Source organism: Platichthys flesus, chromosome 6, assembly GCF_949316205.1.
Source record: "Platichthys flesus chromosome 6, fPlaFle2.1, whole genome shotgun sequence".
NCBI classification, from domain to species: Eukaryota; Metazoa; Chordata; class Actinopteri; order Pleuronectiformes; family Pleuronectidae; genus Platichthys; species Platichthys flesus.
Window position 1 is genome coordinate 16,962,233 of NC_084950.1, and position 14,370 is coordinate 16,976,602.

The 14,370-nt window shown below is 42.4% G+C and overlaps 1 protein-coding gene across 9 annotated transcripts in view; it reads right to left on the reverse strand.

The window, feature by feature from the left end:
- LOC133955172 (CUGBP Elav-like family member 2) overlaps nt 1–13,999 on the reverse strand; it is a 30,204-nt gene extending 16,205 nt beyond the window's left edge. For 4 of the 9 annotated variants that reach the window (XR_009920851.1, XM_062389868.1, XM_062389865.1 and 1 more), the window contains exons 1-2: nt 13,844–13,999; nt 2,253–2,443 (exon numbers count right to left, since the gene is read on the reverse strand). Coding sequence is in view for 8 of the 9 variants with exons in the window: in XM_062389868.1 (XP_062245852.1) it covers nt 2,253–2,443; nt 13,844–13,956 (304 nt within the window). In the remaining variant the exon portion in view is untranslated. Of the gene's footprint in view, nt 1–2,252; nt 2,444–10,161; nt 10,312–10,656; nt 11,006–13,843 lie in introns of those variants that run through there. The other 5 variants (XM_062389871.1, XM_062389866.1, XM_062389867.1 and 2 more) reach the window with 4 other exon arrangements.
- Nucleotides 14,000–14,370: the final 371 nt, after the last annotated feature.

Here is a 14,370-nt window from a genome sequence, read left to right on the forward strand (position 1 = left end):
TAACTAAAGCAAGATTGATGACATAAAAAGCAGGTGACGGGTGTTTTATCTGCCATGCAAATAAACATAAGCCGGATAGCACTGGGTTGTTGTACTTTGATAAACCTGCCATTACTTCTCCCATCAGGAGTTTGGCTAGTAGGGAAAGGTAGACGGGAGTAAAACTGATGGGTAAGGGGTGCCACTGAAACTAATTCACCTCACACAGGCTGGAAGAGCCAAAGACCACTGTGATCGGGCCAGATTATCTATTAGAATACATTAACATGCATTAACATGCCAATAGGCCATCACAGCTGACACTCCAGAGAGATCAGGGGCGGGCTCTTCTTTAAAAAGGAGGCTTTGAACTCCTTAGCCTCCCAATGAACTACTCAGTGTTGGCTGTATATTTATATACAAACTGCATATTAAGCACCTGGGAGATTTTCTGGTATACCTTTGAACACATTCAGGATTGTTTGATGTCAGATGTTCACATTTTTGGATAAAAAAGCCTGATAATGTTTATCTAAGTGCTGTCTTGATGTAGGTGTGGAAAAAGAACACAGGGTGTGTTCCAGTCCGGGCTCTGATAAATTAAAATCTGTTTTGGACAAATAGCCATGGTGAAGAGAAGAACCAAGGTACAACATTGAGATTTAAACCAGGAACCAAAAGTTCCATCTTTGCATACATCTATGTAAATTTCTGCTCTTCAACCAATGTTTGCCAGCATGAGAGATAAGTGACTAAAAAGGGAGACTATAAAAGCAAGAAAGGCTCATGATTCAGAAGAAGTGCTGTGGTTGGTCTGTCTTTTGCAGGTGACAGGCATACAAAACTGGGAAAAAACCTAGGATATGGCTGGATGGAGTATGGGTGAGATCAATTTGAGTTTCAACTGTCTCGTTTCTAATATAGATATACGTTGGCATCTTGGTCACAGCTCAGTTATAAAATCCTACAGCGCAACTGAACGTCTCTCCTGCTGGTCTGCTGACATCGCTGTCAGCTGGTATTAATTCGGCGTATCACCAATACTTTGTGCTATAGCTGTACATACCCCTGACAGGAATGTGCATGCAGTTCTCTGCAGGCACGAAGAACTGGGCAAACAACTGACACCGGAGCTGAAAGTGTAAGATTGGCTAACAGCACGGTTGACAACACAATCGTCAGAGTTCGAAACGAATCAACCTAAAAGTTCTACGTCTAAGGTGAATAGTCCAACACTCAGCACACTGACGAATGATTCAACTGTGTCACGAACTCAGTCTGTCACGGACATTGTTGTTTTTTGGGCTGGCCCCACAGTCAGACCTAAAATAAGGATAAACTATTCGGTGTGTAAAATCATTGATTAACCTGGTTATTAAACCACTCAGGATTCACCCTCTGGTAGTCTGTGCAAACTATTTTAGACTTAGGTGCTGATAAGGGCTAGAGCCAATGGTTTAGGACAAACCTAAACCATTTTTCAGGGTCATGAAATGGTTGTTCATCATCAAACATGGTCCCAACAAATGAAAGCCGAAGAGGGGATTAGTGCCTTTAGCCATAGTGAGTCCTCCAACCATCAAGGGAATTGAAATTTGGGTGATGTTGTAAACCCAGGATAGTTATATGAGGGAACCAGTTTACTTTATTCACCTGCAGTTAGCTACGGGAGACTGAGCACTTCCAGTGGCACTTTGCAGCACTCTGCAGACAGCAGGCTTCCACTTCAGTCTCCTCTAATTGCAACCTAAACTGAATTGCTCAACTCGAGCACCATTTCTAAGGTGAGCCCATCGATGGAAAGCTTAATGGAAAATTGCATCTGAGTAATACTTCCTTCATTGTACGCTGCTTCTAAAGCAGAATGGCAACGTAAAACAATTTTTTGTCTTCTATAAAGCAGGGTTATGAAAAAAGGTGTTATTTATTTAACCCTGAAATAAAGGGGCTGTAAGCACAAATATAGATGGTTGCGTATGCAGTCGAGTAAGGCTGTACACTGCCTAAGGGTAATTTGCTGAAATGCGATGGTGGACGATGTGGCAACGGGAGGGTTTTGTGTATCGTGCTTGCCCAGATAAAGCAATGTGTGTAGCCCTAAGTTTATCTGTAGTTCTGGACTACAGATAACAGATGGCTGGTAAAAAACAAATAATTAGATTTCCTTATTTATTATTGCTTTGACTGAATATATTTTATCCAGTAAACTTATCAACTGATCAATTAGATATTCAAAAAATGTATTATAGGCAAAACATTTTAGCTGACAATACCTTTGCTTTGAGGGGGATTCTGGGTACGATCACGGAGGATGTTGATCTGATGCACAGCTCCATAGGGCTCAAAAAGCTCTTTAAGTTCTGTTTCTGACCAGGAGCGTGGAACCTGTCCCACAAACATCTTGATGGAGTCGGGGTCGGGTTGGTCCAAATGCTCCAGTGACCCATTCATCTTGCTGCCGTTGCTAAGAGAAAATAAGCGAAAAGGCACTTGTGGTTAATATACATTAATATATAGTGTCTATAGAAAATGCATTTCTTCAGGGTCAATCAGTGGTGTTGTATCAAGTCCACTCAAACCTGACAAATTATCAATAAGTCAACAAGGACAACAGGGAGACCCAACACTTCAATAACAAAGACAATGTGACAGAGAACCTCCTGCCGTGTTGTGCATGTATAACAGATAACAAGGTGGCCAATTCTCCGGATTTTACCCCGAAGCTTAGCACATAACACAAAACCGGTTCAACTATAGTTCGGTCTTCTCATCTCAGTTACAAAATAAATGGATAGATTTGTTGTTACAATAATCATGTTGTTTGTCTTAAAAATTAAAACATTGGAACTAGCTAATTATAGTTTTAGAACCATTCTTTTGGTTCATTACAAACCCATTTTTATTTAGCTTTAGCTCATTTGGTGAACGAATAGGGCATGCATCTTTCAATGGCAGTGTGTGAAACCAATAACCACAACATACTAAATCATGCAATAGTTAGACTTTCTTTAATGAAAAACATCAAGCTATGATAGTTCATATACATTTACACGTCATTGTGCCCGTATTATGGCCCCTTAAAAAGGTCCATAATTGTATTTGGGGGTGGATTACAATATATTCCCAATGCTCTAATGTTCAGTTCAGTAATGTGCAGTTCCTCTTTTAACCATGTCTCTCCATTTTATTTTTTGTGTGCCCTCACAAAAAGCCCAGTTCCCTACAGCGACTTCCTGATCACATGTAAACTCATGTGTAGGCACGTTAACAATGGCTACATACCATACCAGTTCAAGCTGAAGCAGCCAGTACGCTAGTTGCATGATACTAGATATTGAATGTGATTTACGGCAAAAGGCGAGGAATGCATACAAGGCATGTGAGGCACTTGGGGAGCAGTATATTCTGTGAGAGAAGGACTCGCAATGCAACTTTTACTAGCACAAATAAGGGGAAACCCAAAAAGCATTATGAGCGCTTTGCAATGGATTCTAGAGCATTAAATCCTTGGCAGTGAGACTGTGTAATGTTTAAACCCAAGTAGATGCTGAAATAATATATTGTTCAGAGTAATGGATGGTGTAAACCACTCTGAATTGCATTGTCAACCACATATCGAGCCACAATCTGGGTGATGGTGGGTAGTACAGCAATGATAAAGATGTTTAAAATACTGAATGGTGCCATTTAACATTGAGGGAAGCCTTTGAGACAGACAATCAATACCAGTTTACCTAGGTCTAAAAGGATCTTTATCCAACACAAAATCAAGCATGTAAATATTTCCTGACAGTGGTAAAGAGGCGGGAAATAGTGAGGCCACATCAGCAGCCAACGACAGATATTGATGCATGTAAATTATTTTAAGACCCACAGAGGATCAAGATGGACCACAGTTCACAAGAATAAGAAAAAAAGTGGCAACTATAGTACACAGTCCAGTGACAAAAAGATAACACTACAGATACATATAGGTAGAGACAATTTAACAGACAGACCTTTGGACACGAGCCATCCATCTCTTACAAATTGATCCCAGTCGTTCCGCAGAAACACCAAACTCCTTGAGGGACTTAAATGACATGCTCACAAATTTGTTGTTTTACTCCAAATCCTTTCCTAAGCTTTTTCTGCCTGGAGGCTGTCGATACATTCAAATAATGATATAAGCTGAAAGATCCCTCCACTGAAACAAAAGCCTCCTCACCAAAAAAGGGGTGAGTGCCCCCTCCTCCCACAAGCTTCGACAGCTACACAAAAAAGGCACAGCAGAGCTCTAAACCTCCAAGAATCGCTAGTTAGCAGAAACCGATTTTGCGGTACATCTTCTCTTCAGGCGCTTTGGCGATGGTACAGAGAGTAACCTACAGCTTCTTCAGCACAGCAGGGGAACAATCACATATTGTTCCCCCATGCTGGAGAACACTATTCACCGTTCCTCTACAACACAATGGGCCGAGTCAGAGAGATGCTTCGGAACAGATAGAAGCCTACATCTGCTAAGGCCACAGTACTGAGTGAGACCATTTATCCCGTTTGCCAGTGACACTCCCGACGCCATTTTGCAGAGTGCCCTTTGATGGGTGCTCACAGTAAAAATGGCAAATCTCACTTGAAAAACTGGATTCATTCAAGAACACGAAGGCTCAAAATAAGCCCACTTTAACATCAATTAGCATGTCCCAGCCCCCCATGTCCCTTTACTTAAAAACAAATGTAAATTTAACTAAAATGGCGCTGAGAGCGCATAACCAACATTCCTCTTGCAAAAACACTTAAATTCACAAGATCTGGATTTTTATTAAGAGCTGCTCAAAATTACAGATTTATAATAGTCCTCAAACATGCCTGATTTTATGGATTATTCCTCATGAAATCAGTTAAAATATCTTGAAATATAAAAGTAAAAAAAAAAAAAAAAAACGTGATCCACACCAAATTCAATGGGTTTTTCATCGGGTCATACCCCACCCCGCCGCAAGGAGTAGTTTCTATGTAATACTGCTAACATACACACACAAACCTCCTCGGTGAAGGTAATAAATTCTTTGGCCTACCTATTTCACCCCCACAAATGAAAAAGTACCTCAGTCATAAATTTACGCAATGAACTTTAATTAATAAAATAATTTATTTAAATTGCTTGCCTAAAATGCTTACAAAGTGGACAGACAGCACTCTCACTCTAGGCTGTATTAAGTTGAACCTCGAAAGAGAAAAGTGACCTGATGCTTATAAGTAGAAAAGACACTACTTAGGCTTGACAAGTAAAAGGGGCCACTGCTGCTGCTCTTGAATTAAACATGTGGTTCAACATTTCTGGAAATTTAAACAAAATAGCAGTAATGGCGAGCCCAACTCTGAAGATTATGAAATCCATTAATCTTAAAGCTCAGGAAAATATGGTGCCTGCACAAGAAATGATATAGACCAGTAAGTGATTCTTTTACATGCGTAAAATTACCTGACTACTTCTGCTAACTTAGGTTGCAGGAAGATGACAGTGACGGACAAGTAATATCTATGCGTGAAGCTATGGTATGGGGCTGTGCAGAAAGTATATTATTATGTCAATAGAGAATGCTGCAAGTATAAAAGGTGTTTGAAAACACTTGATAGTTTTGTTGAAAACACAGCAGGTTCAGTGAGGTCACGAAAAAAGATGTTTATGTAGGTCGCTTTTTCATTTTTCCCGCCAAAGACAAATTAATCTATACTCACCTCAGACAATGAACATGTTTGAACATAATAGATAATACCAACTGCAAAATCCTACAACTAAATCTCTGTTCTGCTCCCTACAGCAGGCGGCAGAGTGCTCAGACAATATTGATGAAGTCCTTTTTCTAAGCTTCCACAAACAGCCCTGCGAGGTGGCAGCTCATCATGCTCAAAGACACCCCGCAGCAGCTGACGACTTCTTTAGAGCCCCGACAGTTGCATGCTTACTGATACACCATCCATAAAAACTGGTGATTTATTTGGACCATGTGTCTGTCCTGTTGAGCTCTGACCCCGCAAGCATGTCAGCGACACCTTTGCTGTGGCCATTATAGATAGCCAGCTAATTTGTCTTCTAATGTACATGGATTTTGACAGCTCAGCATCGTATGCTTGGATGATACTCATCCTTAAACCTCCAGGCGTCACACCAACAACATTTCACATGATTCTGTTACCACTGCTGAAGGTAAACAATTTCTTGATTCTCTGCTCTGATTGTGGTCTGTTGCCTTTTTAATGTACGATTGCTTTTGTTAAGATAAAACTTGCTTTGAACTATTTCGGCAACAGCACACTGCTGTGATGCTTTATTGAGGATAAAAAAAATGTCAAAGATCGCACGGACATCTAATGCTTCTTGGAGATAAATCTGTCAAATGAAACAGCTGTTTGCTAGTAGTTCTCTCAAAAAAAAAACGGGATGTTTCTTTTTTCAGGAAACCAATGGCCTTATAAGCTGATTCACCAAGACACAGAATGACTCTAATGCCGTGGCAATATCCTTGACATCTGTCACGCACGATGTAAAGGCTCTCTCTTCTAACTCCATGTATTTTCTTCACAGCATAAACAGTATTTGTTCAATTAAATAAAGTTTCACGAGCTTGGAATAAACAAACCCTTCTGAAAGTCCTGACGTTGTGACTTGAAAACTGGCTACGGAAAAAATGACTGATTTTGGATATGGATATTGGTTAAGGCGAGAAAAGAAGACTATGCATTACTTGATATCCATACATAGTGGTCTGACCAAATCAGCTCACTATGGTTCTGATTATTAGTTATTATAATTAGTTTGTCCTGCTGTTAACTCCAACTCCACTCAATATGGCTTGATTTCCTTGTTGAATTTGCCTGTTTAATGAAGACAGACATGTTCAATCAGCCTCTGAATGGGCAGCATGTTAACAGACAGACAGCATCTGATGACAAGGTCCGCCCCATTAGCCCCATAATCAAACCGAGTGTCCCTGGTGATTATAGATGACGTTACTAAAGTAAAGCTTGTGTGAACGAACAGTGTAGTCTTGCATCTCCACAGCATCAGCAGTATGGAAATAGGTCAGACTATACCCATTATTCTGCGAGGGGAAAAATGCTATGGCTTGCTTGTGTTTCTCTAAACCAATTCTAAATGTCTTGTGCAGCAAAAAAACTGTGTTGAGGGAACGTCTTTAGGTGGAGCATCTGCATGAGTGGAACTCAGTTCAGACCTTGGTTTTTGAGGCAAGGTTTGTGTCACACCTTGGTTTTAGAGATAACCCCGAAATGTTCCATCACTTCAGCGTGCCTGAGTTGTCTGCCATCTCAGGGTTAATATTCGTCTTGAGCTAATTAAACTAGACTAGCTACTTTCATAGCATATTCCACCACACAAACAGTGGCGTTAGACACTCAAGGCATTTCGTAGATACATGCACACATTACTCAGCAGAATTCTTGCATGACGGTAATGAAACGGACACCACTGCTATTTTCAAATGGCCTAGGATACCATGTTACTGCCCAACCCCATACATGATCTCAATCTTCATCAAAACTTTCTATTTTTAGCGTGTAGGTTACAAGCTTTGGGGTTGCTCTTGTTTCTCATAAAGAAGGGGATTCTAAATTCAGTATCAGGAGAGCAACTGGGAAAGAGACTACAGCCAAGAATAGGCACCCAATGGTAGGCTTATATCCACAGTCTATAGGCAATGAAATAAACTGCGCTTACACCTCTGTCAGCATTAGAGGGAGCATGAGTGCAACTGTTCAGGTGGAGTTCACCAACATCCTTACCAAGGCTTCTCAAATAAAGAGACAAAGTCCACTAAAAGCAGCAATTAGACTTGATTACTTTAACACTAGTGCTTACTGCTCACTTATTCATCCATTATCCTAACCCATTAAGGTCAGAAGATCTATAATACACTACCCCACTTACGTCACATAATTATTTGCTTTCAGTTTATGTCAACAAATACCTTACATTTCTCTGTGGTTGTATCGAAAAATCCCTCCATTATTCCCTACTTCCTATAAAGACAATCAGTAGGTTCCACTTAAGTGAGCAGTGAATATGATTCCCTCAAAGTTTATTCCAGATCAATAAATAATCTAGATTCAGATTAACTCTAGAATTACATTTTTCATATATATAAAAGATGCACATTACAACATAGGACAGTGCCACGGATACTTTTTTTTGTAGGTCTGCAAAAAACAAAACTTGTTCCCTTTATAATCCCCCACTGCTGAAAATGATGCAGTGTTACTCCTTTTAGCAATGGGTTCAGTCCAGCCAACTACCCTAATCCATTACTGCCACTCCTCACTTGTCCAGTCAAGAAGTCCTTTTTTAAAGCCAATCAGCTGATTCCACCTCATGCGAACTGCAGCCACAGACTTCTGGCTCACAAGCACAACGACATGTTCAGTGAATTATCTTGATAACATTATGCCATTGATATCCAATTTCAGGATGACAGGCTCGGTTATGTTGCTGCATCAACATACGCCTGCTGACTGGACATTAGTTAATAACTAAATAGTCAAACAGTACTGACAAATGTATGGCCATAGTGGGTGCATCTGGTCTTATGTAACCCTTTTCTAGAATATTATTTAGCTTGCAAAGGAATTTGCTCAACCTTCGATCACACAGCCCCACACTGCAGATAGGGGACATGATTAGGAGCTTTCCAAGGCTGTGAGCCCATTGCAGTTCTATGACAGCCAGTCTAGTAATTATAGCAGCGCCAAGCTAGCAGCAGGAGCAGAGAAACAGGTGACAGGCTAGATCAGAGTCCTCCTACTCTATGCCTCCAACATCTGGTTGTATGGCACTCTCCAACAACCGCCATCCTCACTTGGAGGGAAGAGAACAGCTGGTCTGAGCAGCCCCCGGACACTGTGCCAAGATCCTACACTTCACCCAGATCAACAGCTCCCCGGCCACAACAAAAGGGATCACCGAGACGCTTAGCTTACTGACACAGCACTATGGCCATGTTAGCTGCCAAAGGATCCCTCTTAAGCCCTGATAGTCACTCTCACTGTCAACAATCAGAGGGATAAATCAATCAAATATAGCAAGGGCAAGATCTTATCACCAGCTCACTGTTGTCAAATTTCACATGAGATATTCTTCAGAAAACATGAAATATTACTAAAATAAGGTTTAAACCAACAATTAATTTCACCAAGATTTCGAAATGTTCTATTAAGTATTAGGCAGGCATGTAACAACAAAATATTTACATTACTGATTAATCTGTCATGTATTTTCCTGATTTAATTAATTGTCTGGTGTCATCAATTTGTGAAAACAATGAAAATGAGCCTTAAAATTTTCTAATTTAGTCACCTAAAGAGGGAAAAAATCCTCAATTGAAGTTTGTTAATTTGAGTAGATGATAAATACAAGGATACAACAATCTGAGGTTGAGGATAAGATGCATATCTTGATCCTACATTACATATAAGGTAATAATTAGCAGTTGTCAGTCAATAAAACTATAACAACTGAGGTCATCCTGTGTATTTTCACTGTTTGGTGACCTTTATAGATCAATTAAACTAACTACCAAAACGGCAGGTTAGAATCACTCTGGGAAAATAATCTTAACAGACCACGGATCCATTTTGTGGCCAAATAAAGACACAAGTCCTCAAAGTGCAAACATTTGAATTTCAAAACATCTTGTAAAAAGCGAGCAGTGGGTTTTGTAAATGTTATCGTCAATCACGATGAGTTGATGTTATGTGGAGAGGACACAGGCTACAATTTGGACGTCTGTGCCGGGTCTTTTCCTCGCTTGTTTACATGCACTGTCACAAGATTCCCATTAATGGCTCAATAATGTAGGAAACCACGTGTTCGGTTCCGTTAAGTAAGCACTCCACATTCAACATGGAGGGGGGTGGGGGTGGGTCACCAGTGGCCGAGAGCTGCGGCTAACGAGGTGAGCTAGCTCGGCAGCTAGCACAGGCTGTGTGTGCGAGGTTGTCTTCACTCGTGCTGTTGATTTAAGCAAATAAAGCCGAACTACAAACTACAGCTTAGTCTGTAACGTTGTGTGTCACAAACAAACTCCAGGCAAAGTTAACACAGAAACTCCTCAACACACTTCCTATGTCAAACCGTGCATTACCCACCTATACAACACGTACCGTTTGACGCCCATGTTAACTTACCCACTTGTAAATGACTAACTAGACAACCCTGCGGAGCTGCGTGTGTGTGCAGCAACGAGCAGAACACCCTCCGGGCTGCTGGCGTTGGAAAGCTAATCGATGGTGCTTTTCTGAGCCCGATACTGAAACGTGTGATGTCCGGAAGCACATGTCACTTGACTATTGTAGCGCCGAGCCAACTGCGTCTCCCCCCCTGGTTCCACGGGTTAGCCCCACCGCGGGTGCTCGTTCGTATCTGGCGGGTTGTGTGTTAATTATGTAGTCGACTGCAAATGTGGGTACATGTGTTATTTGTTAAGTTGAGCGAACTACTCCCAACTCCCAGGTGAGCGTATCGTATCATTAGCAGCGTTAGCATCCCGGTAGGCAGTTAAGCTAACGCTAGCTAACTCCCAACTCGCCCTGAACTGTCTCCTGCGTGCGTGTGTTTTATCTTCCCTCTCGAAAAGACCAAGGCTGCCCTCCACAGCACAGCTCGGTGGTTGGGTTACTTACAGTGAGTCGCTCGAAGCCATTAACCGACTTTCCGCCAGGGGTAGGAAATCCATGTTGAACGCAGAAGTCATGCTCCGAACGCCGTCTGTCTAACAATGAAAGGCGACGTGCGCTCCGCTCGCTCTCAAGCGGCTCGACAACTCCTGCGAGACGGCGAGAAGACGAGGCAGAACAGGTGCAGGGAGGGAGGGGGTCGCCTCCTCAAAACTGCATGAGAGAGCCACTGAGAGCTGGTGGTGGTGGGAATGTGCGCCGGTGGTATCCGCCTTTATTCCTTCCTCCTAATTTCTGCCTCTCTCCGTCCCCCGACTGAAATAAACCCAGGCAGAGACGCGAGTGTGACTCTGCACAGCGAGCTGCAGCAAACCAGAGGCGTGGTCTGCCCCTCCAACAAAAGTCTGAATCCACGCTGCTGCTGCTGCTGCTGCTGCTAGTGCTCACTGAGCTGCTACTCCCACGTAAAATCACTGTAATGTCTCCACGGGGACCTGCACATGGCGATCCACGCCGATTTATTTGCAGATTATGATGTTTAAAGTGCTGCAGGATCTCCACAATCACCTTTTAAAGAGCCCCCCACCATTTCCAGACAAATGCTAAATTCACATGAGAAGACACAGAGCCTCAGTATGAAGGGAGATGAGTCAGGGATCTAATCGTCCTGATTAGAGAGACATTTATCGTTTAGAGCGTGACTCACGGTACGATGCGATACGTGATACACGGCCAGCGAGGACCCTAATATCACGATACAGTGATTCTGCAATAATCCACAATTGTATAATGCTAATTTACGATATCTGTCAGACTGAGGAAAACAACAAAATGCCCTCTAAGGAGGTCCAGTCAGTGCAAAGTGCATTTATTCACTAATTTTGATGTCAGACATAACCTGTGAGCTCTCAGTGCTTCATTAGTCTTTCACAAACACTCTGTAATTTGTACATTTCATCATGTGCCATTAATCCATTGTAAAAAAAGCCATAAACTGGCTAAAGTCCAAAATATAAAAGTGAATAACTAAATATCGATACTTGGCACCAGCATATTCATAATCGTTTCTCATGAGTCAGGACGACGATACATTTCTCTTTCGATATTCTGTCCCACTTCTACTATATATAGTAACGAGGTCATCAGCACGGAGACTAATTATGTTGCTCCTGTTTCCATATTTCCTTAGCAATCTAAATTAGGCACCTGACCCTTTTGTTGAAATAAATGAGATTATTGTGCGCCTATTTTTTTGCCACAACATTCAATCTCTCCCAATCCAAAAGTGAGATGGATGAAACAGTTTCTCTTGCTTTCTCCCCAGGGTCAGAGGTCGCGTTCCCCTTTGTGCATGGCTGTGGTTGCCCTGGGGGAGCGGGAGCCTGTCTCCTTTTGTTGTGCTGGACTTGCAGGCGAGGCCTCTACACTTGCGGGGGAAAGGTAGGGGGGAGGAGGGGGGGGGGGGTCATTGTCAAGTACTGTTTGCCTTTAGCAGAGAGGCAGGGTGGTGGTGGTGGTGGGGACTCGCCTAATTATCAAACCATTCATTACCGCTCCAGCAGCTGCGCAATCCGAAAATATTATTCATAGCGAGTGTTAAGAAACATCCCATTTGCGAAATCCGACTTAATCCTTGTATCCATAGCAATTTCAAGGCAACCTGGCATCAGCGCAGAGTGTGCTCTTTATTAAATGCTGCCTAAAAGAGGTTTGTATGCATAATGAGATATGCGACCTATTTTGCCATATACATGCAGGCAAGCCCACAATGCAACATGCATTACCATTTATCTTGAGGGGATGCTATAAAAAGGTAGTGTAAGCCTCTCTGCAGAATCAGGTTTCATTAAAATGGAGGAAAAATACAATAATGTCATCCCATCTTCAGCATCCACATATTGCCTTTGACTCAATTAGATCTCAGGGGACCTTCTTGAATAGATATTTTAAGAAGTAAAGAAGGATTCTTGTATAGAGCCGCCCTGTCTTCCTCGTAGGTATATACAATATATACAGAGCAGTGCATAATGTCATCGCAACAGTTTATTTCCATATTTTGGCATCTATCTCCTTGTCATTTCTTCAGAGATGTTTACTAGAGCAGATTCCAGTGGCCAATACCTAGTTGCCGGCACCTTTGATTACTAGCCTCCTGTTCTTAATCTGAGATTATTACTACTGTAATCCTATAATAATCTCCCACACGTACCATGCTTTTGTTGTTTACATCAAATGTTTTCCCCTCGTGCAGTGGAGCCCGGGTCTCGTGGGTCACACTTCATTATCCTGCATTTCAATTTTGCACGCTTTCATGTCAAGCTGCGCAGTGTAAAAATAGGCCAGTGTCAAAACCCAAATGGGTCACGCAGTGTATATTTTTGAACATCATCCTGGAGTCACGCTTTGTGAGAGCTCTGCCTCTACTGACAGCGTTTGCAGAATGGCGACCAACTACCAATGGAGAAAATGGAGAGAGGGAACATCATCACATCATGTCTTCTAGAAGAAACCTTCTGTGTCAAGATGTACTGAGCACATGTGATGCCTCCCTCTTATCAATGACCTGTTCTCATAAATTCATGCAAATTCCACAGTGGATATGAATGTTCCTTCATGTTCTTTCACAGATAATTCTTATCATTTGCTGTCGCTGTTTTTTTGACTGACGAAGGCCCGGGATGGTTTCAGTATCACAGAGGTTGGTGTTTTTCAGTGGCCTGTGCAATCCAGAGACAAACCCCTGCATCACTGACACATTCACGTCTCTTTCTTCATTCATAGTGGATGCAAACATCGGAGCCCCTGTGGAACTTTGAAGGGAAGAGGAAGGTACATTTAATGATATTAACACACAGAGTGATTGATTTTCCTATTCAAATCCATTTAAGATCTAAAGCTCCACCTGAATGAATGATTTGTGTCATGTGAAGATGTCATTGATTTGAAAAGCCTGGGTCAATAGATTTGAACACATTTTTTTTTTATTCCAGATATATATGTATCTAGATATTGGGACACCAGGAGAAGCCTACCCCTCTGCCCTTCCCACAGTCACAATCACAGCAGGAAGAATGCCTCCACTGGAGACAATACATCCTATGACAATATCCAGCCTAGACAAAGAGGCAGTCCAAATACAGGCTGCTCCCCAAAAGCTAGCCCAGATTTGAGTGAGGGGCCAGCCCCGACGTACCTCATAGGCAGGTCCTCATTCCTGACAGAGATCCCAGCCGCAGAGGGGGGACAGCGCATGCTGTTGGCATACAAACTCTGCACCAGGGCCAGCTCGGAAGAGTGTTCCAACATCGGTGCTCTGGAAAAATCCACCCGGTGTAATGGACACTTTCTTCTCTTTGCCTCTTTCCTCTATGTGTTTCTCTCTCTTTCTCTGTCTCCCGCCCACTCTTTCTCCTCGGTTTAGTGCAGCAGAGCGGCGCCCACCCCCTTTGCTGACTGGCGTGGCTGAAATAATCCTCTCTGACAGCTCATCATGCGCTAATGCATTGTGTTGCCTGCGGCAGCCCAGTTTGCAGGCTGTAAAGCTGTGGCTATAGTAGCACCCCTGCACTAATTGACACCCGTGTTAGGGAAAATTGGAGAAATTGGACCTCGATGATTTATTCCCACTGTCAGATTTGGGGAGAATTAGAGGCAGTTGCCACAAGAGCTCATCCACAAGTTCTGGTTTTGTGGCATGTCTCTGTGGGCCTCAACAACAGT